The sequence below is a fragment of the Danio aesculapii genome, chromosome 4 (genome assembly GCF_903798145.1).
Source record: "Danio aesculapii chromosome 4, fDanAes4.1, whole genome shotgun sequence".
NCBI lineage: Eukaryota > Metazoa > Chordata > Actinopteri > Cypriniformes > Danionidae > Danio > Danio aesculapii.
The window spans coordinates 5616232-5634984 of NC_079438.1; the positions used below are offsets into that span (position 1 = coordinate 5616232).

Sequence of the window (18753 nt, forward strand, 5' to 3'; positions counted from 1 at the left end):
AAAAGTAATGCAAAACTATACCATAAGGTTAAAGATTCAATGAGATGGCAGGTCTTGACATGAAAACTCCTGAGTAGCCACAGCATCCTGGGGTAGCTAACACAACAACTTTTATATACCTATTGAGGAGTAATGCAGGCATCCAATCAGGATTTACCACATACTCCAATCTGGAGTCTTGGGATCATCACAGTGTATTAATATTGTAAAACTTAATACCTGTCGCTCTGCCTAAATCAGAAAATATTCATCAAGTTTATATTCTACTCAAAAAAGTAATTGTAGTAAACTAGAAAGAATCTTGAACCTAAAAATAAAGAAACGTTACTAATAAAAGATGCAACACAGGACAATTAAATGGGCTTCCTTAACTTGAGGCCCTGGTATACTGCAAACTAACCATCCTGGAGCTCCACCTTCTTTGATTTGCGGTGTCTTCACAGTGATTTGTTTCTCATTCAGGGATTCAGACAAAGAACATCATCTAAAACAACACTAGCTACATGAATACACTAGAGAGTGGAGTACAAATGTATCCGCACCTGTACAATAAATTTCAAAGAGATTTTAAGCCGCAGACGTGCTGTTTGCCAGATGTTTATGAAACTGTTCTTCTCTCAGCCGCCATCGTGTTTACGAAAAACGCGAGGAACGCAACACATTTACAACCCCACCTACTGCAGTGTAGGAGTGTTGGAAAACAGTATACCCTCACTCAGCCTTTTCAAACATTATTCAGACATGAAACATTCTGTGCACATGAGAATGTTTTGCTGCATTCATGTCATGTATGCAACTTTTTGTCCATGTGTTTCTTAAGCTGCGCCGAATGAGCGAAACTCTGTAGACACTGATCAGATCTGTACAGTTTCTCTCCAGTGGGAATCCTCTTCTGTGTTTTCAGATGTGTTCACTGATTAAACCTCTTGTAACAGTGTGAACACTTGTACGGTCTCTCCAGTGTGAATTGTCTGGTGCAGTTTCAATTTTGGAGCTGTAATAAAAGTCTTTTCACACTCAAGCACATATACTCTTTCACAGCAGTATGGATCTTCATGTGTTTAAGGTCTGAGGAGTTGCTGAAACTCATCTCACACTGAATCTGCGGTCACACTAGATTTTGAGCATGCAAAATTCTGTTGTACAGCTCTGCGAAAAGGGGCAGGATCAAACAAGATGATTAGACATTAAAAAAAAAGTGAGCGACTGGTCCATATTTTACATTTTGGTCCAGCGAGGTCATGTTTTGATCTTCGATTGGTCTCACACAGTCAAGTGATGCGATTTCGCAGGTCAGAGTTCACCAAGCTTGAACTTTGCAAGGCAGTGAACTGCGAAACTTGATGCAAGAACTTGTGTTTTCGGTCTGACGCATTCACGTGCATATGAATGGAAGTCTATTGGGGAGAAAAGTCCTGGTTGACCACGGCTTAGGAGCAGGTGAATGATTTCTCTCCAGTGTGGCTCATCATGTGAAGATTAAGGGATGATGATTTGCTAAAACTTCTCCCACACTGAGTGCATTTGAATGGTTTCTCTCCAGTGTGGACCCTCATGTGTAGATTAAGGGATGATGATTGTCTGAAACTCTTCCCACACTGAGTGCAAGTGAATGGTTTCTCTCCAGTGTGGATCCTCATGTGTTGATTAAGGGATGATGAGCAGTTAAAACTCTTACCACACTGGATGCATGTGAATGGTTTCTCTCCAGTGTGGATTCTCATGTGTTGATTAAGGTGTGATGAGCTCTTAAAACTCTTCCCACACTGAGTGCATGTGAATGGTTTCTCTCCAGTGTGGCTCATCATGTGTAGATTAAGGTATGATGATTGGCTGAAACTCCTCCCACACTGAGTGCATGTGAATGGTTTCTCTCCAGTGTGGATCCTCATGTGTAGATTAAAGTTTGCTGATTGGCTGAAATTCTTCCCACACAGAGTGCAGGTGAATGGTTTCTCTCCAGTGTGGATCCTCATGTGTAGATCAAGGGATGATGAGCGGATGAAACTCTTCCCACAATGGGTGCATTTGAATGGTTTCTCTCCAGTGTGGATCCTCATGTGTTGATTAAGGTGTGATGATTGGCTGAAACTCTTCCCACACTGAGTGCATGTGAAGGGTTTCTCTCCAGTGTGGCTCATCATGTGTAGATCAAGGGATGATGAGCGGATGAAACTCTTCCCACAATGGGTGCATGTGAATGGTTTCTCTCCAGTGTGAATCATCTTGTGTAGATTAAGGGATGATGATTGGCTGAAACTCTTCCCACACTGAGTGCAAGTGAATGGTTTCTCTCCAGTGTGGATCCTCATGTGACTATTAAGAGATGAAGATGTGCTGAAACTCTTTCCACACTGAGTGCATGTGAATGGTTTCTCTCCAGTGTGGATCCTCATGTGACTATTAAGGGATGATGATTGGCTGAAACTCTTCCCACACTGAGTGCATGTGAAAGATTTCTCTCCAGTGTGGATTTTTTTTTGTTTGCTAAGGGCTGATATTTGGCTGAAAGTCTTCCCACACTGGGTGCATGTGAATGGTTTCTCTCCAGTGTGGATCCTCGTGTGAATTTTAAGACTGCTTTGTCTTCCAAAACTCTTTCCACACTGAGTGCAGGTGAAACAATTCTTGTCTCTCATTTTCAAAATACCATCACTCTGTAATTGACTTTTTTCGTCAATTTTGACATGATGTTCCTCCTCTTTACTCCCCTCATTCTCTTCAATTAAGTCTGAAATAAAGAAATAAAACATTAGTTTTCATTAAGTCTTAAAAACTCTCTTCAAAAGCTAAAAATTGAAAAGACACTGGAAACATTGGCTACACACTGAAATTTTGAGGCACATTAAATGTAAAATAACAATAGTTCCAGAACCCACAATAGTTGATTAATACACCAGATCAGGCTGACAATATCAGTGATAAGGTGGATTGACTGAAAGGAGACTGCTTCGATGCTGCTTTTAGTGATGTTATAACGTTCTAAAGGTAGGGCTGGGTATCAAGTTCAATACTTTTTAAGCACCGACCGAATCGTCTCGATACTATCGAGTATTGAAAAAATTATTTTCGTTCTGTACCAAATTTCAATACCCAAGGGTATAATCTTGTCAACATCAGTGAGCTAGAAAACCTGCATCCTTAACGTGCCCGGATCAAACGCTAGTGATTGCTGCGGCGAGGCTGTCTTGAAAATCAAGTTATGGCGGTTATGCCCACTCGCACAGAGTCAAATGTCAAATTGTCAAACAGACATACAAAATCAGTTAACTTTTAGCACTTCTTGCTTGTGTACCGTTAAAGTTACGTTTAAGGCTCCGTTTACACTGCTTACACAGTTAAATGAGACCCAATTCCGATTTTTTGCTCATATGTGACACAGACCGGATCTGTTCTATGACGTGTAAACAGAAAAAAAACGCATGCATTCGGATATTCAGCGATCAGTTTCAGGTCTCCTTCATATGTGGAAATAAATCAGATATAAAACGGATATGTGACATAACGACCATCATGTACACAGGCAGATCGGATTTATTGAGGCGTTCTGTTCTGATCATCATTAAACTTGTGACAATGTGGTGCTTCTCCGCGGTTTAATGATGTAGAAGGAAGAGCATGTGTGGAGAATTCAGACGCAGTAAACAACAACAACAACAACAACAACAACAGAGAAAACATGGAGGAAAGTGGTCAGTCGCCACAATTTGCTCCCACCAGACCTGAGATCTCTCTCACACATTCCTCTGAATGGCGGAGGACATCATACAGCATATTAACCATAATCGAAAGCTGCTATGACGGCCCTTTCCCACCTCCTCTCGCCTCAAAATCATTTTAAAGTTGGCCGAACTTCGTGTTGTAACTTTAGCTTTTTAATCACTATTAATACACTCACTGCGGGCTACACATAGAACAACTTTATTCTCTCCAACAACACCAGTGCGCACACAGGCAAAGGCTACATCTCAAACTACACACACACACATCAGGGCCATGCCATTACGTAAACTGAGTGGAGGTAAATCTAGACTCAACCATTCACTACTTATACTACGCTTCGCATATTTCGCAGAGCTATAAACAAGACGGTTTCTTCATCGTGGCTAGTGTGGAACAGATGCTAGAACCACGTTTATGTATGGATCGTAAATTGTACAGCAAGTGTAAAGACATGAATTGGATATGGGTCACAATTAAAAGAACGTGTAAACGGACAGACAAAAAAATCTGATATTGGCAACAAATCAGAATTCTGTATCAAGACCTGACAGTGTAAACGGAGCCTAAGTTTGTGCGGGGTAAATTTATTAATCTTTTTTGACCTCACGTATGCTGTGCAACGTTATGTACTGTTTCGATGGCTTAAAATACCTAGCTAAAGTTGATACTAAAATACTTTAAGGTTAACAGTAAATGATGAAGTTTACCTCTCATTAAACTTATCTTATTTAAATGTCCTTACCCTTGACTGCATTAACAGTTTAATGCATTAGTTTAATTTATATATATAAATAGACAATAATGTAGTAAAATAATTTATAACATTTTAAAAGTAATGTATTTATCTTTTTAAATGTTCTCTGTCATTTTAATAAAAGCTAACTAACTTCTATTTTACAACTATTATTTGTATTGCAGACTATATTTATCTCAGTGTTTGCTTGCTTAAGTGATGTTTGCCAAGTTTTGCAAGTAAACTCCACAAAAAAATGTTGCTCTCCATGAACTATATGGGTGATTCTAGAGTTGCAGGTACATTTAGTGACCAAAGCCATCCTTTTTTCAGCTTTAAAAAAATTGTTACATTGTTACATTTTTGATTATTTGTTTTAATTATTTATTTACTTTGAATATTCATTTATTTATTTATTCAAAGATTAACTTACCAACAATTTTTGATGTCCGAATTAGTGAGTTATTTTCCCATCATGTATCATTGCACAATCAAAAATATAAAAAAATAATAATAATAATAATTAAGCAATATTTTAAATTTCAAATGTTTAAACTGTAAACTGTCAATACTATTACCACAATTACAAAAAGGAAAACTGAATATTTCATTAAATCACACACTGGACAATTTAAAAATATTTTAATTCTGATTTCAGTGTCATGTGATATTTGCAGTTATAGCGAGTAGAATGTTTGGCTAAAAAGTTGTAAAACTGTAAATTGTTACTGTCAATTCAGTTCCAATTTAGTAACTATGTATTAGGATGTTTCTTGCTATGATTTATTGTTATTTCTACACTGTAAAATGTTTTAAACGTTTTAAAATTATAATAAACTAAACCTATGCACAACAATCTGTCCAGGTTGATGTCCTCAGCAGTAAATACATGGAGCACGTTTAAACAAATGTTATTGTGAGGAAAATAATTAAACCATAATGATAAATAGAGTTTGACCCTTTTGAATTAAAAGTTTAAGGTTTTATTAAGATGGATTGTTGGTGATTGTATGGGTTTTGGCCAGATTGTGTAGCAAAACATAAACAAAGGAAAATAAAGACTTGTTTAAAATAAGATTTAAGACCTACAACACAATATTTCAGTAAATTTAAGACTTTTTAAAGCCTAAAATTTAGATTTTGGAATTTAAGACATTTTAAGACCCCACAGAAACCCTGTTTAAACACAATAGACCTGGTAATTAGTTATTATAATAATGATGTAATTCTAGATACTATATGTGAGAACTAGTAACAACTACTAGAAACAAGTTTAATCCTATAGAGAGGTTGATGACAAAAGGGAATTGTGATCAACATGACATATGCAAATGGAAAGTACTAAGCCAACACTGTAATAGCAGATATCTTCTATGAGAATACTGTAGGTCAAATATCGTCAGCTCAGTTAAACTTTTTTAATTTATTGTTTTTATTTATTTTATATAGTGCCAGTATTTAAGGACACTTTACAAAAACAGTAGGAGAACAAGAAGCATTAATAATAAGAAGGTAGAGAAGATGAGAGAATAATAATACATAAAACGAAAGACAAAAGACATGACAACAAGTAGAAGGAAAGAAACTCATTCCTGTCTTTCAATGAGTGCTTATGTGCATTTAGGAGAACTAGGCAGCACACTCACACTCATCACATTCTTGTTATTATAATATATCTTAATGAGGATCAAATGACTGAGTTGGTCTTTGAGAATGAAAACCAACCTGTTTGTTCCTGCAGATCTTCCTGTTTGACTCTGAATGTTTCTTCAATCTTCACATCTTCACTCTCCTCTTTAATAAACGCCATCTTTATAACAGTGTGGAGATCAGTCGCTTCAGCAGTTCAGCAGGAGTTTTTCTCTGCGTTTGTTTATTTTAAACAGGACACTTTATCCTGTTGAAAAAATAAATAAAACAATGAACAGAAACAAAATAACTTCTCTTCAACACTTGCTTCAACACTTTCTATTGAGAGTAATTAACAAAAAGAAATCAGGTAAGTCTGAGCAAGAAACAATAGCCACAAATGAGCTGATTAAAACTAGAACTCCATTTCTTATATATAGTGATGTATACATAGAGTGGAAATGACATTATGCTCTAAATTAAACCTTCATTTAAACACTTATTACACACATTTCTGTTACTTTATTCAGATATGTTCTTAATTGTTTTGTTAGCTTTATTGATTTTATTGTCTGCTTACAGCAACGTTGTAGCACTTATTTGCACAATAATTTCCTCTTGGGGACAAATTAAGTTAATCCTATCTTATTTAAACAACAGACCTTACTGTGAGTAAAATAGTACTTCGTTGTATAAAGGGTTAAAATAATAGTGTCAGCAGCAGGTACATTAAGCATTAAATGACAACCTGAAATTTTAATCTGTCGGTTTACATCTATGTAAAAGGTTTAAAACAAACCTTTCTCCAGTTGAATCACAGTGTGAGAGCGGCGCAGCCTTATGACGTCACACCACCACGTCAAAATAAAAGTCTTTTTTTTGTTTAGCTTTTTCCCCCACTTACTCTTAGTCATGACTTATTAATACATTTCTCCCTCGTTTTCTACTTTCTACTTTATCTGCTTTCTGTTATGTATTTGTAAGACCTATCTATATCACTATTTCTTTTAATTGAAAAAAAAACATTTACCCCCACTAGATCTTTGCCTTCTGGTAGGTTGGTAAGAGGTTGCATTTTCTTTAAACAGTTGCATTTCTTTCTTTATCCATAGTTTTAAACTCATTCACTTGCATTCACTGATGTTACCGCCTCTTTGTATGTTTGAATGGGGAAACATCAAATTCTCGAAAATTGCCTGCCAGCTTCCAACCTATATATGTAATAGGTTGAAACTTATTTTGGCTACAGTCCATTTGTCAGGATAAAAACAATATTTATAACCAAATAAACAAACAAACAAAAAACTAAATAGTTGTAAAGAGGCTTTTAAAAATGACTGAAGAACTTAATACAAGGTTAACCAATGCATCCACACATGATTAAATTCAGAATGTGCAACTTACCGTTTCAGTCTTCAATGAAGAAATGGGATGAGAAATGGCCTCAGTGGGTTTTTTTTTGTATGTTGTTGTTGGTAATAATCCCAATGTAGGAATTTACGATCGTAGTTTGTCCTCCTCAGTTGTTATCTTATAGCTAAATAAGCCAATGAAGATTCAGTTAGGAACCCAGAATATATAAACACAACCCTGCTAAGCTACTGGATCTGGAATGTGATTGGATAAGACTCAATTGACCCCCATTAATGCTGGTATAAATATGCAAATGAGCAGTGGAGAGCCATGAAGATTCAAGACACATTACTGTGGGGGGTGGGAAGTTCATCAGCTTTACATACCAGTTTTACAGAGAAATAATGATGTATTGGGAAAATAAGTTGACTTTAGCCATCATCATTTGATTTGTTGCTGTTTTTATATGACTATTGATGGAAGCTTATTTTTTTATTTTAGCTGCTGCATTTTGTAGTTAATGTTGATACACTTATGTTGAGGTACTTTGATTTGAAATTTCACATTCATCATTTCACTTATATAATAGTTATGTAAGTCTTATCCTATTATACAGTGATATATTATCATTCATTAAAAGAAACAATTTCTAAACTTCACAGTGAGGTTTTATTTGGTAAGTTCAGTCAATACATTGACATGAGCTAACTATTAGCAATGTTTTAGTCATTTATTTATCACTGAACTTGTTCTTTATGTGAGTTTAGAGTGCTTTATTTCTCTTAAAGCACATGCAGCACATTACTGGTTTCTGTAAGACTGTCAACACACTCTTAACAGGTCAATTATTTCTTTCTAAAAGTGTCTATAGATTTTAACGATCAAAATGTAACTTGTTTCTGTGCCAATTTTGTTTTCTTTCCTTCAGTTTTTAGTTGAACAGAACATGTGTGAGCAGCTCAGCTCTCTCGAAACCCTCTTATTCACCTTGTAGGTAACAAAGATGTTTTTCCCTCTAATTATTACTTGTGTTTGTGCATACAAATATGCATAAACATTCACAAAAGCATATATAAGATACCCTGTGACAAAACCTTTTCCTTTTAACACAGTAAAGCGATCCCATACTATTGATTTTTTTTTCTTACTTTTGGCCTTTGTAGATAATTGTTTGTACATTAATCACAAATGGATGAGAAACACTGTAACATCAAACTCATTTGTGTTTATTCCAGGTGCTGTGAAATGTTCAGGTGTGAGTAAAGTGCCATAAAGTGCCATATATCTGATCCAGTCCTCCTGCATATTTTTTACTTCAAATTAAAGTCTTTTACGCTAAAAGCATTATGAAATTGGTCTTTTGTTGCTAATAATTGCTTTATATTATCTGAAAAATAACCAATTCTATTATTTAGCTTTATCTCTTGATCAGGGGAAGGAGGAAAAATGCACTCACTCTGCATAGTGACATTCTGAAATCCATCCGATTCTAGCCTAATAGACAAAGGAATCAATGCAGTCAATTCAATGTGGGATAAGGTGGGATAAAACAATATGATTAGACGTTGCTAAAAGCGAGGGATTGCTTCATATAGCTCATGTTTTAATCTTCTATTGGTCTCATACACTCACATGGTGCAATTTCAAGCTTTGGTCTTACCTTTGTGGAGTCCACTATTAAATCTGTCATACATCTATATATTTATAATTAGAAAATAATTACATCACAAGTAAAATTACTGTATAGGCAGTTTATACAGGGTAATTCAATGATAAGAGTTCACTGTCCTATCTACACAATGCAGAACTTTTAATGTGATTAAACTGCTCCACCTACACCAACTACAGCATTTCTCAGATTTCTTTTTCACCATGGTGTAATTATAGAGGTGGACATCACATAAAACAACAACTGCACTCACTCCTGTAACTTGTTTGCAACAATGAATTTCAAATATCTGTGTCACATATTCATTTAAATAAATGGTTCATCATCATGTGCCGTCATCTTTAATAATAGCTGCCTAATAGGCCAGACCATTAACTGAATAGGGCCGTTTTACATATAAGAAACCTGTGAACAGGTATAGCTGTTCATGCCAATACCAACTTGATAGCCTAAAGCATATTACATAAACAGGACCCACCTTACATCTCTTAATACAAATAAGCAAAGGTGTCTATAACAAGAAATGCTTGATTCCCCAGATCATTACAATCATTACATCTGAATGGTGCCTTTTCACACATTTTAAAAATACCATAACCATTAGTAAGCATAGTTTTTCACCAATACCAGTTTATTACCTCAAATAATTACACATATGTGAGGCGTCACAGTGGTGCAGTAGGTAGCACAATTGCCTCTCAGCAAGAAGGTTGCTGGTTTGAGCCTCAACTGGGTCAGTAGGCAGTTTTATGTGGAGTTTGCATGTTCTCCCTATGTTCGTGTGAGTTTCCTCCAGGTGCTCTGGTTTCCCCCAAGCCCATAGACATGCGGTATGCATACGATGCGTGTGAATGAGTGTGTATGCATGTTTCCCAGTAATGGGTTGCAGCTGGAAGACCATCCGCTGCGTAAAGCATGTGCTGGATACTGTTGAAAAAAGCAGCCAAAGTAGGAACTGTTGAACCATATAGTGGTTTTTGCTCCTGTATTCTCTTCATTTGTATTCAACAGAAGAAACTCAAAAAGGTTTGGAACAAGTAGAGGATGAGGAAATGACAGAATTGTAATTTTCATGTGAACTACCCCTTTAATGCTTCTGTAAGTAAAGGTAAATTAAATAATATTACTGAAGATATTCCTAAAGAATGGCAGGAAACGTGGACCACAGATAATAAGAGACGACAATTCATATGAAAAAAAGAAACCCTATATAGCCCTATGAAGTTGTAGAAATAGGAAAAAAAGAGGTCATAATTGTGAGGATGAGATTTGGACTCAGATATTAATAGGAAGTAATGTGTTGTAGACATGCAAGTCATCATTACTGGATTAAAAAGTTTCTCAAAATTGTCTTAACATGTTTAGATTAAAGGTTTGTGTGTGTGAGTGTGTGTGTGTGAGAGAGAGAGAGAGAGAGAGAGAGAGAGAGCAGATATAGTGTAAAATGAAAATCATGGGAGTAATGTATCAATCAGTCATGACAGCAACAGTAAGTGGCAAAAAAGCTAAACAAAAAGACTTTTATTTTGGCGTGGCGTGTGACGTCATCAGGCTGCGCCGCTTCAGCGCTGGGATTCAACTGGAGAAAGGTTTGTGTTTTAAAACATTTACAGATATAAACCGATTTAATTAAAGTTTGCTGTTGGAAATATTATTTTAACCCATTTATACAACGTAGTACTTCTTTATTCTCAGTAACTGAGGGCTATTGTTTTAATAAAGTAACAAAAAAGTGTGTAATAAGTGTTTTAATGAAACCTTTACCTGATTTATTTTGTTAATTACTCTCATATAAAGAAACGGTTGAAGCAAGTGTTGAAGTGAAGTTATTTTGTTCCTGTTCGTTGTTTTATTTGTTTTAAACAGGACATTTTTATTGTTTTGTTCATTTTAAACAGGATAAAGTGTCCAAACACAGAGAAAAACTCCTGCTGAAGCGACTGATCTCCACACTGTTATAAAGATGGCGTTTATTAAAGAGGAGAGTGAAGATGTGAAGATTGAAGAAACATTCAGAGTCAAACAGGAAGATCTTCAGGAACAAACAGGTTGATTTTCATTCTCAAAGACCAACTCAGTCATCTGATCCTCATTCAGATATATTTTAATAAAAAGAATACTAAATTAAATCCATCTTGCAGCCCTGAGTGTGCTGCCTAGTTTTCCTAAATGCACATATGCACTCTGTGAAAGACAGGAATGAGTTTCTTTCATCACTTGTTCATCACATGTTTTTTGTCATTCTTTTATGTATTATTAGTCTCCCATTTTCTCTACCTTCTTAAGGTTATTGCTTTTCTTGTTCTCCTACTGTTTGTAAAGCGTCCTTGAGCACTGGCACTATATAAAATAAATAAAAACAATAAATTATATCTGCTATTACAGTGATAGTGTTGGCTTAGTACTTCCCATTTACATATGTCACGTTGATCACAATTCCAACTTATTTATGGGTTTAAACTTGTTTCTAGTAGTTGTTACTAGTTCTCACAGATAGTATTTGAGTTAGAATTACATCATTATTATAATAACTAATTGCCAGGGCTATTGTGTTTAAACAGGGTTTCTGCAGGGTCTTAAAATGTTGTAAATTCCAAAATCTAAATTTTAGGCCTTAATAAGTCTTAAATTTACTGAAATATTGTGTTGTAGGTCTTAAATCTTTTTTAAACAAGTCTTCATTTTTCTTTGTTCATGTTTTGTTACCCAATCTGGCCAAAACCCATACAATAACCAACAATCCATCTCAATAAAACTTTAAACTTTTCATTCAAAAAGGTCATTTTAACTTATTTTCCTTACAATAACATTTGTTTAAATGTGCTCCATGTATTTTCTGCTGAGGACATCAACCTGGACAGATTGTTGTGCATAGATTTATTTTATTATAATTTTTAAAACATTTAAAACATTTGTTCATTTTTTTATTATTTTTTAAAGAAAGTTTATTCAGGAAAAAAGTGTATGGATACAAGTAAAGCTTGCTTGTTATTACACACAATTTAAAATCTTTTGCTAAGAAATATCTAAAATATATATATATATATATATATATATATATATATATATATATATATATATATATATATATATATATATATATATTCATTTATAATTGTATAATTAAATTATATTTTTTGATTGGGCAAATAAAAATCTGTTCCATCTGGGCCAGTTGAAAATTCCTTAGCCTTTATCCATTTATTAGTCTAAAAATTTGGTCATACTAGTCTTAAAAATGTCTTAAAGAGCCCATATTATACATGAAATAGGGTCATATTTAGGTTGTAAGGGTCTCCAACAACAGTCTAATATGCATGCAAGATCATAAAACACTTTGATGGTCTTATAACCTGCATTTATTTTTACCTAATTATCCCAGCGACTCCCATATGAATCGTTCAGCGATTCATTTGTTCCCAACCCCCTCCTCAGCGCGAAGCTAATCTGCGCTGATTGGACCGATGACAGCCTGCTGCGATTGGTCGACAGTGACAGGCTTCAGCACGAGACAGAGTGAAATGCCCAGCTGGTAATCAACAATATAAAAGTAGTCACAGTGCATACACGCTTCATAGTGTAAGGCTTTTTTCACACACACACACAACCCTCCTCAGAAGAACTGGGGAGATCAACGCAAGTCTCCTAGCCTCTCCCTCTCCCTCTCTCTCTCTCTCTCTCACACACACACAACGCTCCTCAGAAGAACTAGGGAAAGCGACGCAAGTCTCTCTCTCTCTCCCACACACACACACACACAACGCTCCTCAGAAAAACTAGGGAAAGCGACGCGAGTCTCTCTCTCTCTCTCTCTCTCTCTCTCACACACACACACACACACAAACACACACACATCACGCTCCTCCTCAGAACTAGGGAGATCGACACCTCTCCCGTCTCCTAGCTTACGATCGCCATAGCAACGACAAACGGAAGTGGAACGCAAGCTCACAAAAGCCTTTAACGTTAAATCCGTAAACAAAGCGGCACGCGTCGCGTTTTTAACGTGGCTTACATGTGATACGAGAATATAAAGAGTAACCGAGTGTACTGTACCAGGTTAACAAGTAAAAAAACACAATAAAAACATAATTTGCAAGTTAAACGAGGCAACAATTTTAATCGCACTTACTTACACTAGTGAATAAACCTCAACCACTGACTCTTCACAGTTCACAACTCATCTTTGGGTAGAGACTGTCAATATTATCCATCTGAGCACAGCGTGACTTCATTCGACCGGCGGCGTCTGTGTGTGTGTGTCTAGTGTTTTTTCTGTGTTTGTGGGCGGGGCCGCAGGTTTCAAATCTCCCTGGTTTGCGCGCGTAACTACTGGGGAGGCTTGTGTTTCGTGGCTGCGTCATCGCGAAACACCTAATGACTCGTTATCAAGACGACTCGTTTGAAGCACTATGAGTCGACTCTTTTATAGATGAATCAATAGTTTTAAACACTGTACACTTACAGATTTAAGCCTTAGCTGGACATTTCACTTCACTTAGAGCTGTGTTACACACTACATGGAAGGGCATTTTCAAAAACCCATAATATGGGCTCTTTAAAGTCTTAAATTGAACTTGGGGACACCTGCAGAAACCCTGGTTTAAAGTATGTCAGAAAGCGTGGATGCCCCCAATATTAAAAATGCTGAATGAAATGGACACTAAAATAATTAATTATTATGAAACATTGTACAGTATTCTAAACTATATGATGATGTTGTGGGGCGACGTGAGACAAAATAAACAAATTATAGTGGAACAATAACGTTTAGCATTGCACTGACTATAACTGGCCAACAAACTATTCTAAAAATGACTTTTGCTGCTTAAGAAATGGATTACAGCATGCTGATGATATGCAAACATTTGAGTGTAAAGTTCATCACTATTGACCATATTCTTCACGTACCAGCAGGCGCCGCCATTGGAATCTTTTTGCTTGAGACTTTTTTTAAGGAATAAATTTTTATATCCTAAAAACAGTGTTATGCTTAGGCATGGGACGATAACCGTTTTTAAGGTATATAGCGGTTTGAGAAAAGTTTTCCAATATTTTCTGCTGTACCGTCCCTACGGTATATGTAATTTTTTATTTTTTTTTAATTTATTTTTTTTTTTTAAGTTTTTCAGGATATAAATCCTGGGTTATCTGTAATCATGTTCCACACTGCTCATGCTATACCTGGGGTTAACAAATAATCCTGGGTGTTCATTAACAGACGTTTCACATTCACAAACCCCGGGTTAACATTATTATTTGTATATTTATGTTGTCACTGTTCCTGATTGGACAAACAGCAGGAAACCTTTTTAGATGGCATTTCTGCATCTTGTCGGGTGTATAAAATGTCATCATGTAGGTCTTCAGCTAAGCCTCAGGACATGCTCAAAGACAAAAGTACAAATAAATGAAAACAAGTAGCAAAGTATGTCATCTCGCCGTCTCCTCATCACTTCAGTTTACAGCAAGCGTGGCATTAAGCATTTGCATAAATTATATACAATAAAGTAAACTCACAAATATAAGTGTGAATTATGCATACTTACTATATACATGCAGGATTTGTCTCAATTGGGTCCTCCAAGCAAGAGGGAACACAACACGAATAACCTAGAGTGAGTACATTTGATCATTTGCATTTAAAGCCACAGGCAGAAAAAGAGCTTGGTTTTCCTCTGACCCCCAAAGTTAAATATTCTGCAAGGTATATGATCTGATTTTGAGCTGAAACCTCAGAAACATTTTGGGAACACCAAAGACTTATTTTACATCTTGTAAAAAAAGGTTCATTATAGAAACCCTTTAAAGAGATAGTTGATGCAGAAATGAAAATAGCCTCACCCTTTACTCTCCCGCATATTGTTTTAAACCTTTATGAGTTTCTTGATTCTGTTGCACATAAAAGAAGATATTTAAAAAAAATGCTACTGGCCTACTGTGTTCCACAATAAAGGAAATGTTTAAAACCACATGACTGAGAGTAAATGGTAAGGTCATTTTAATATTTGGGTGAAAACATCCATTTCTTGCTTGTCGCTTTGTGCCTTAATACTAAAGTTTACTTTTTTTTTTTAGACTTGATGGTGCTAAAAGAAGAGACTCATCAACAGAATGAAATAGAGGAGAAACAGCAGTTTGAGAAACCCCAAGAAATAACGACTGATGAAAAACCTACACTGACTAAGAAGACTTCATCACACGGAAGACCTCAGAAATCCAAATCTGGGTGTAATTTTAGCTGTAAACAGTGTAGAAAGAGTTTCAGTCAAAAGTCGAACCTTGATGTTCACATGAAAGTTCATACTATGGAGAAACCTTACACCTGCGAACAGTGTGGAAAGAGTTTTGGTCAAAAACAAAGCTTTAAAGCCCACATGAGAATTCACACTGGAGAGAGGCCGTACACATGCCAACAGTGTGGAAAAAGCTTCTATCATGCAGGAAACTTGTCAGTGCACATGAGAATTCATACTGGAGAAAAGCCTTACTCTTGCCCTCAGTGTGGAAAGAGTTTTAAGCAAAATAGCAACTTTAAAGTCCACATGAGAGTTCACACTAGGGAGAAACCTTACACCTGCGAACAGTGTGGAAAGAGTTTTAGTCAAAAACAAAGCTTTAAAACCCACATGAGAATTCACACTGGAGAGAGGCCGTACACATGCCAACAGTGTGGAAAAAGCTTCTATAATGCAGGAAACTTTGCAATGCACATGAGAATTCACACTGGGGAGAGGAAGTACACATGCCAACAGTGTGGAAAACACTTTTATAATCCAAGAAGCCTTGCACTGCACATGAGAATTCACACTGGAGAGAAGCCTTTCAGCTGTAAACAGTGTAGAAAGAGTTTCAAACAAAAGGCAAACCTTGATGTTCACATGAGAGTTCACACTAGGGAGAAACCTTACACCTGCGAACAATGTGGAAAGAGTTTTGGTAAAAAACAAGACCTTGAGATCCACATGAGGATTCACACTGGAGAGAAACCTTACACATGCACAGAGTGTGGTAAAAGTTTCACATATAAAAGCGCACTCAAACACCACATGATAAGTCACACCGGAGAGAAGCTTGCATGTGCTCAGTGTGGAAAGAGCTTCACAACCAAAGCTAGCCTCATTGTGAATGGTCACAATGGAACCATAGTGTTCACATGTGATCTGTGTGGAAAGAGTCTCACACGCAAAGACTACATTAGGCAACACATGAAGACTCACTCAGGAGAGGGTTTTAGATGTAGTGAGTGTGGAAAGGACTTTAACCGTAAAAGAAGCCTCAGCACTCACATGAAGATTCACAATGGAGAGCAGAGTCCTCAAAAATGAGTCCTTGTCCACACAAACACAGGTATATTCAAAACGGCTGCTTTTTCATGTAATTTGGCTGTTCATTCACGTGAAGTTTATTTATAAACTATTTTTGTTTTCCCAAGATTTCCATGTTTCCTCCCACAGTCCAAAAACACACGACCTAAGTAAACTGAACATTCTAAATTGGCACCATTGAGCTCTTAGTAAGCCGTATATCTCAGTCTTATTTAGGTTTATATTGTTAAGGTAAATAATTTAAGAGTAATAAGTTATTTAATTAAACATTCTGATTGGTTTATATATATATATATATAATAGGTGGGCATAGATTAATTTTTTTAATCTAGATTAATGTAGATTAAAATAGCTCATTTTAATTCTGCTGAAGGCATTCAGAATATGTTTGCTACCCAAATAATAAATCTTTGAGAATGGGTTTCTCGAGTCAGGCAGCGCATTAGACCAGGGGCTCATCTCCTGTTTCCAAAATGCATCACAAACTGCTTGAGAAACTGTTCTACTATGATAATTGGTGATGAAAATAAATGATGTTCAATAAGATGTACTCGTGTTTACTAACTATTTATTCAGTTAAACATGAATGTTGAAATGTAGGCCTAAATAAGCTCCAAACAGCGATTTCATACTTGCTTTTGATGTACATACATACAGAAAATGCTGCTTCTCAATGCCAAGTTCACAGAGCCCTGACGGTGTGTCATTGAGTATGTTTACATGGGCAACAATACTTTAATACGATTTTAATATGAATACTCTGATTAAGAGTATACCATGTAAACAGAGATTTATGACTACCTTAATGCGACTAAAGTCATAACTGAACTAAACAGAAATGGAATTAAGACATGTGGAGTATGCAGATATTAGTGGCACTACTGAAGTAAACATTGCAATCAAACTATTACTGTCATGTAGGACTTTTCGCCATATTTTCTGACAAGATCCAAGACACAGGCGGCTGTCAGTAAAGGACCACACACACACACAAAACACGCACATACACGCGCACACACACACCGCGAAATGCGGAAGTTTTTTTTCTTTAGGTTTGGCGAGCGTTATTACATTCTACAACACTCTCACCAGTCCTTACTCCTTATTTGCGTCTAATACCCCAGTTTGTCACGGCGTATGAATGAAATATTCATGAATTAAAGTGAAACTGACGAACTGCAGCTAAAGTCAGGCATCCTGCTGATTTGATTCAGAAGGGCGCTTGTTTGTCAGACGGCTCATCGGTCAGGTATACATTCGCCCTAAACTATCAAGGTGAAAGTCATCATATCTTGTGTAGTATAGACCCAGCTCCGAACCCAACTTTGAGAATAGATTAACGGCGATTATTTTTTTTATTGTGCGATAAGAGTCTTGCGTTAACGCAGCCATTAATGCTGATAACGGCCCAGCCCTATTATATATATTAGTGCTGGGCCGTTATCAGCGTTAATAACGGCTGCGTTAATGCAAGACTCTTATCGCACGATAAAAAAAATTATCGCCTGCTCGTATTGTGTGATTCAAGGCTGCCTTCACCAAGGACCTCAACCAGCGGAGGGAGAATATAAACCTGGAATGGGTTAATGTATGTCAGACTGACCAGAAGATAACCGCATTGTTTCACCACTATAGACTGTTAAGCCAGTAGATCTTTCTACGAATAGATGAATTAGTCATGAAGAAATATGGAGGCTGGATTTGGAAAGTGAAATTTTAATCAATAAATAATTATTATTCTTTATTCATCAAAGGTGGCGACTGCGCTAGATCTACGATTTAAGGCCCTCAAATGCTTGCCCAGAGCAGAGAGGGAGCCAGAGTGGGCAAAGCTAAGAGATTTGGTGAAGGGAGAAGAACCTGCTCTGCAGCCACTTGGGGAGGAGAACCCTGAACCACCCAAGAAGAAAACAGCCCTGCTACTGATAGGATCAGACTCAGAATCAGATGAGGAGACACCAGAAGACAATACTGTGGAGAGGTACAAGGTAGAGCCCAGTGCCAGTCTAGATCAGTGTCCACTGAAGTAGTGGTCGGAGCACACTGTGGTCTATGGTAAGATGGCCCACATTGCCCGTAAATACATTGGGACTCCTGCCACAACTGTCTCATGCAAGAGACTAGTTTGTCACCAGAAAATGTGAATAAGCTGGTCTGCCTGAGTGACTGGTAGAAGAAGGAGAAATAGAGATTTGACCTATTGAAAAAGCTACTGACTGTAAACAGTTCATCATGACCTCCTATGTAGGCCTACAGTTCAACATTCATGTTTCACTAAATAGACAGTTAGTAAACACAAGTACATCTTATTGAACATT

General features: G+C 36.6%; 1 protein-coding gene and 1 pseudogene across 1 annotated transcript; one reads left to right on the top strand and one right to left on the bottom strand.

Moving 5' to 3' along the window:
- LOC130221893 (zinc finger protein 721-like) overlaps positions 1–18753 on the bottom strand; it is a 461849-nt pseudogene that overhangs the window by 319763 nt on the left and 123333 nt on the right.
- LOC130221940 (zinc finger protein 664-like) lies at positions 11010–16465 on the top strand. Its single transcript, XM_056454524.1, has 2 exons — positions 11010–11155; positions 15186–16465. Exons 1-2 carry the CDS (start codon positions 11071–11073, stop codon positions 16433–16435), a joined length of 1335 nt encoding a protein of 444 aa, XP_056310499.1. The 5' UTR covers positions 11010–11070; the 3' UTR covers positions 16436–16465.

Bases quoted from the DNA above. Each gene is read 5' to 3' on its own strand.
- LOC130221940 (XM_056454524.1), top strand. From the start codon at position 11,071: ATGGCGTTTATTAAAGAGGAGAGTGAAGATGTGAAGATTGAAGAAACA. The intron at 11,156-15,185 runs GTTGATTTTCAT...TTTTTTTTTTAG, and splicing joins AGATCTTCAGGAACAAACAG to ACTTGATGGTGCTAAAAGAA.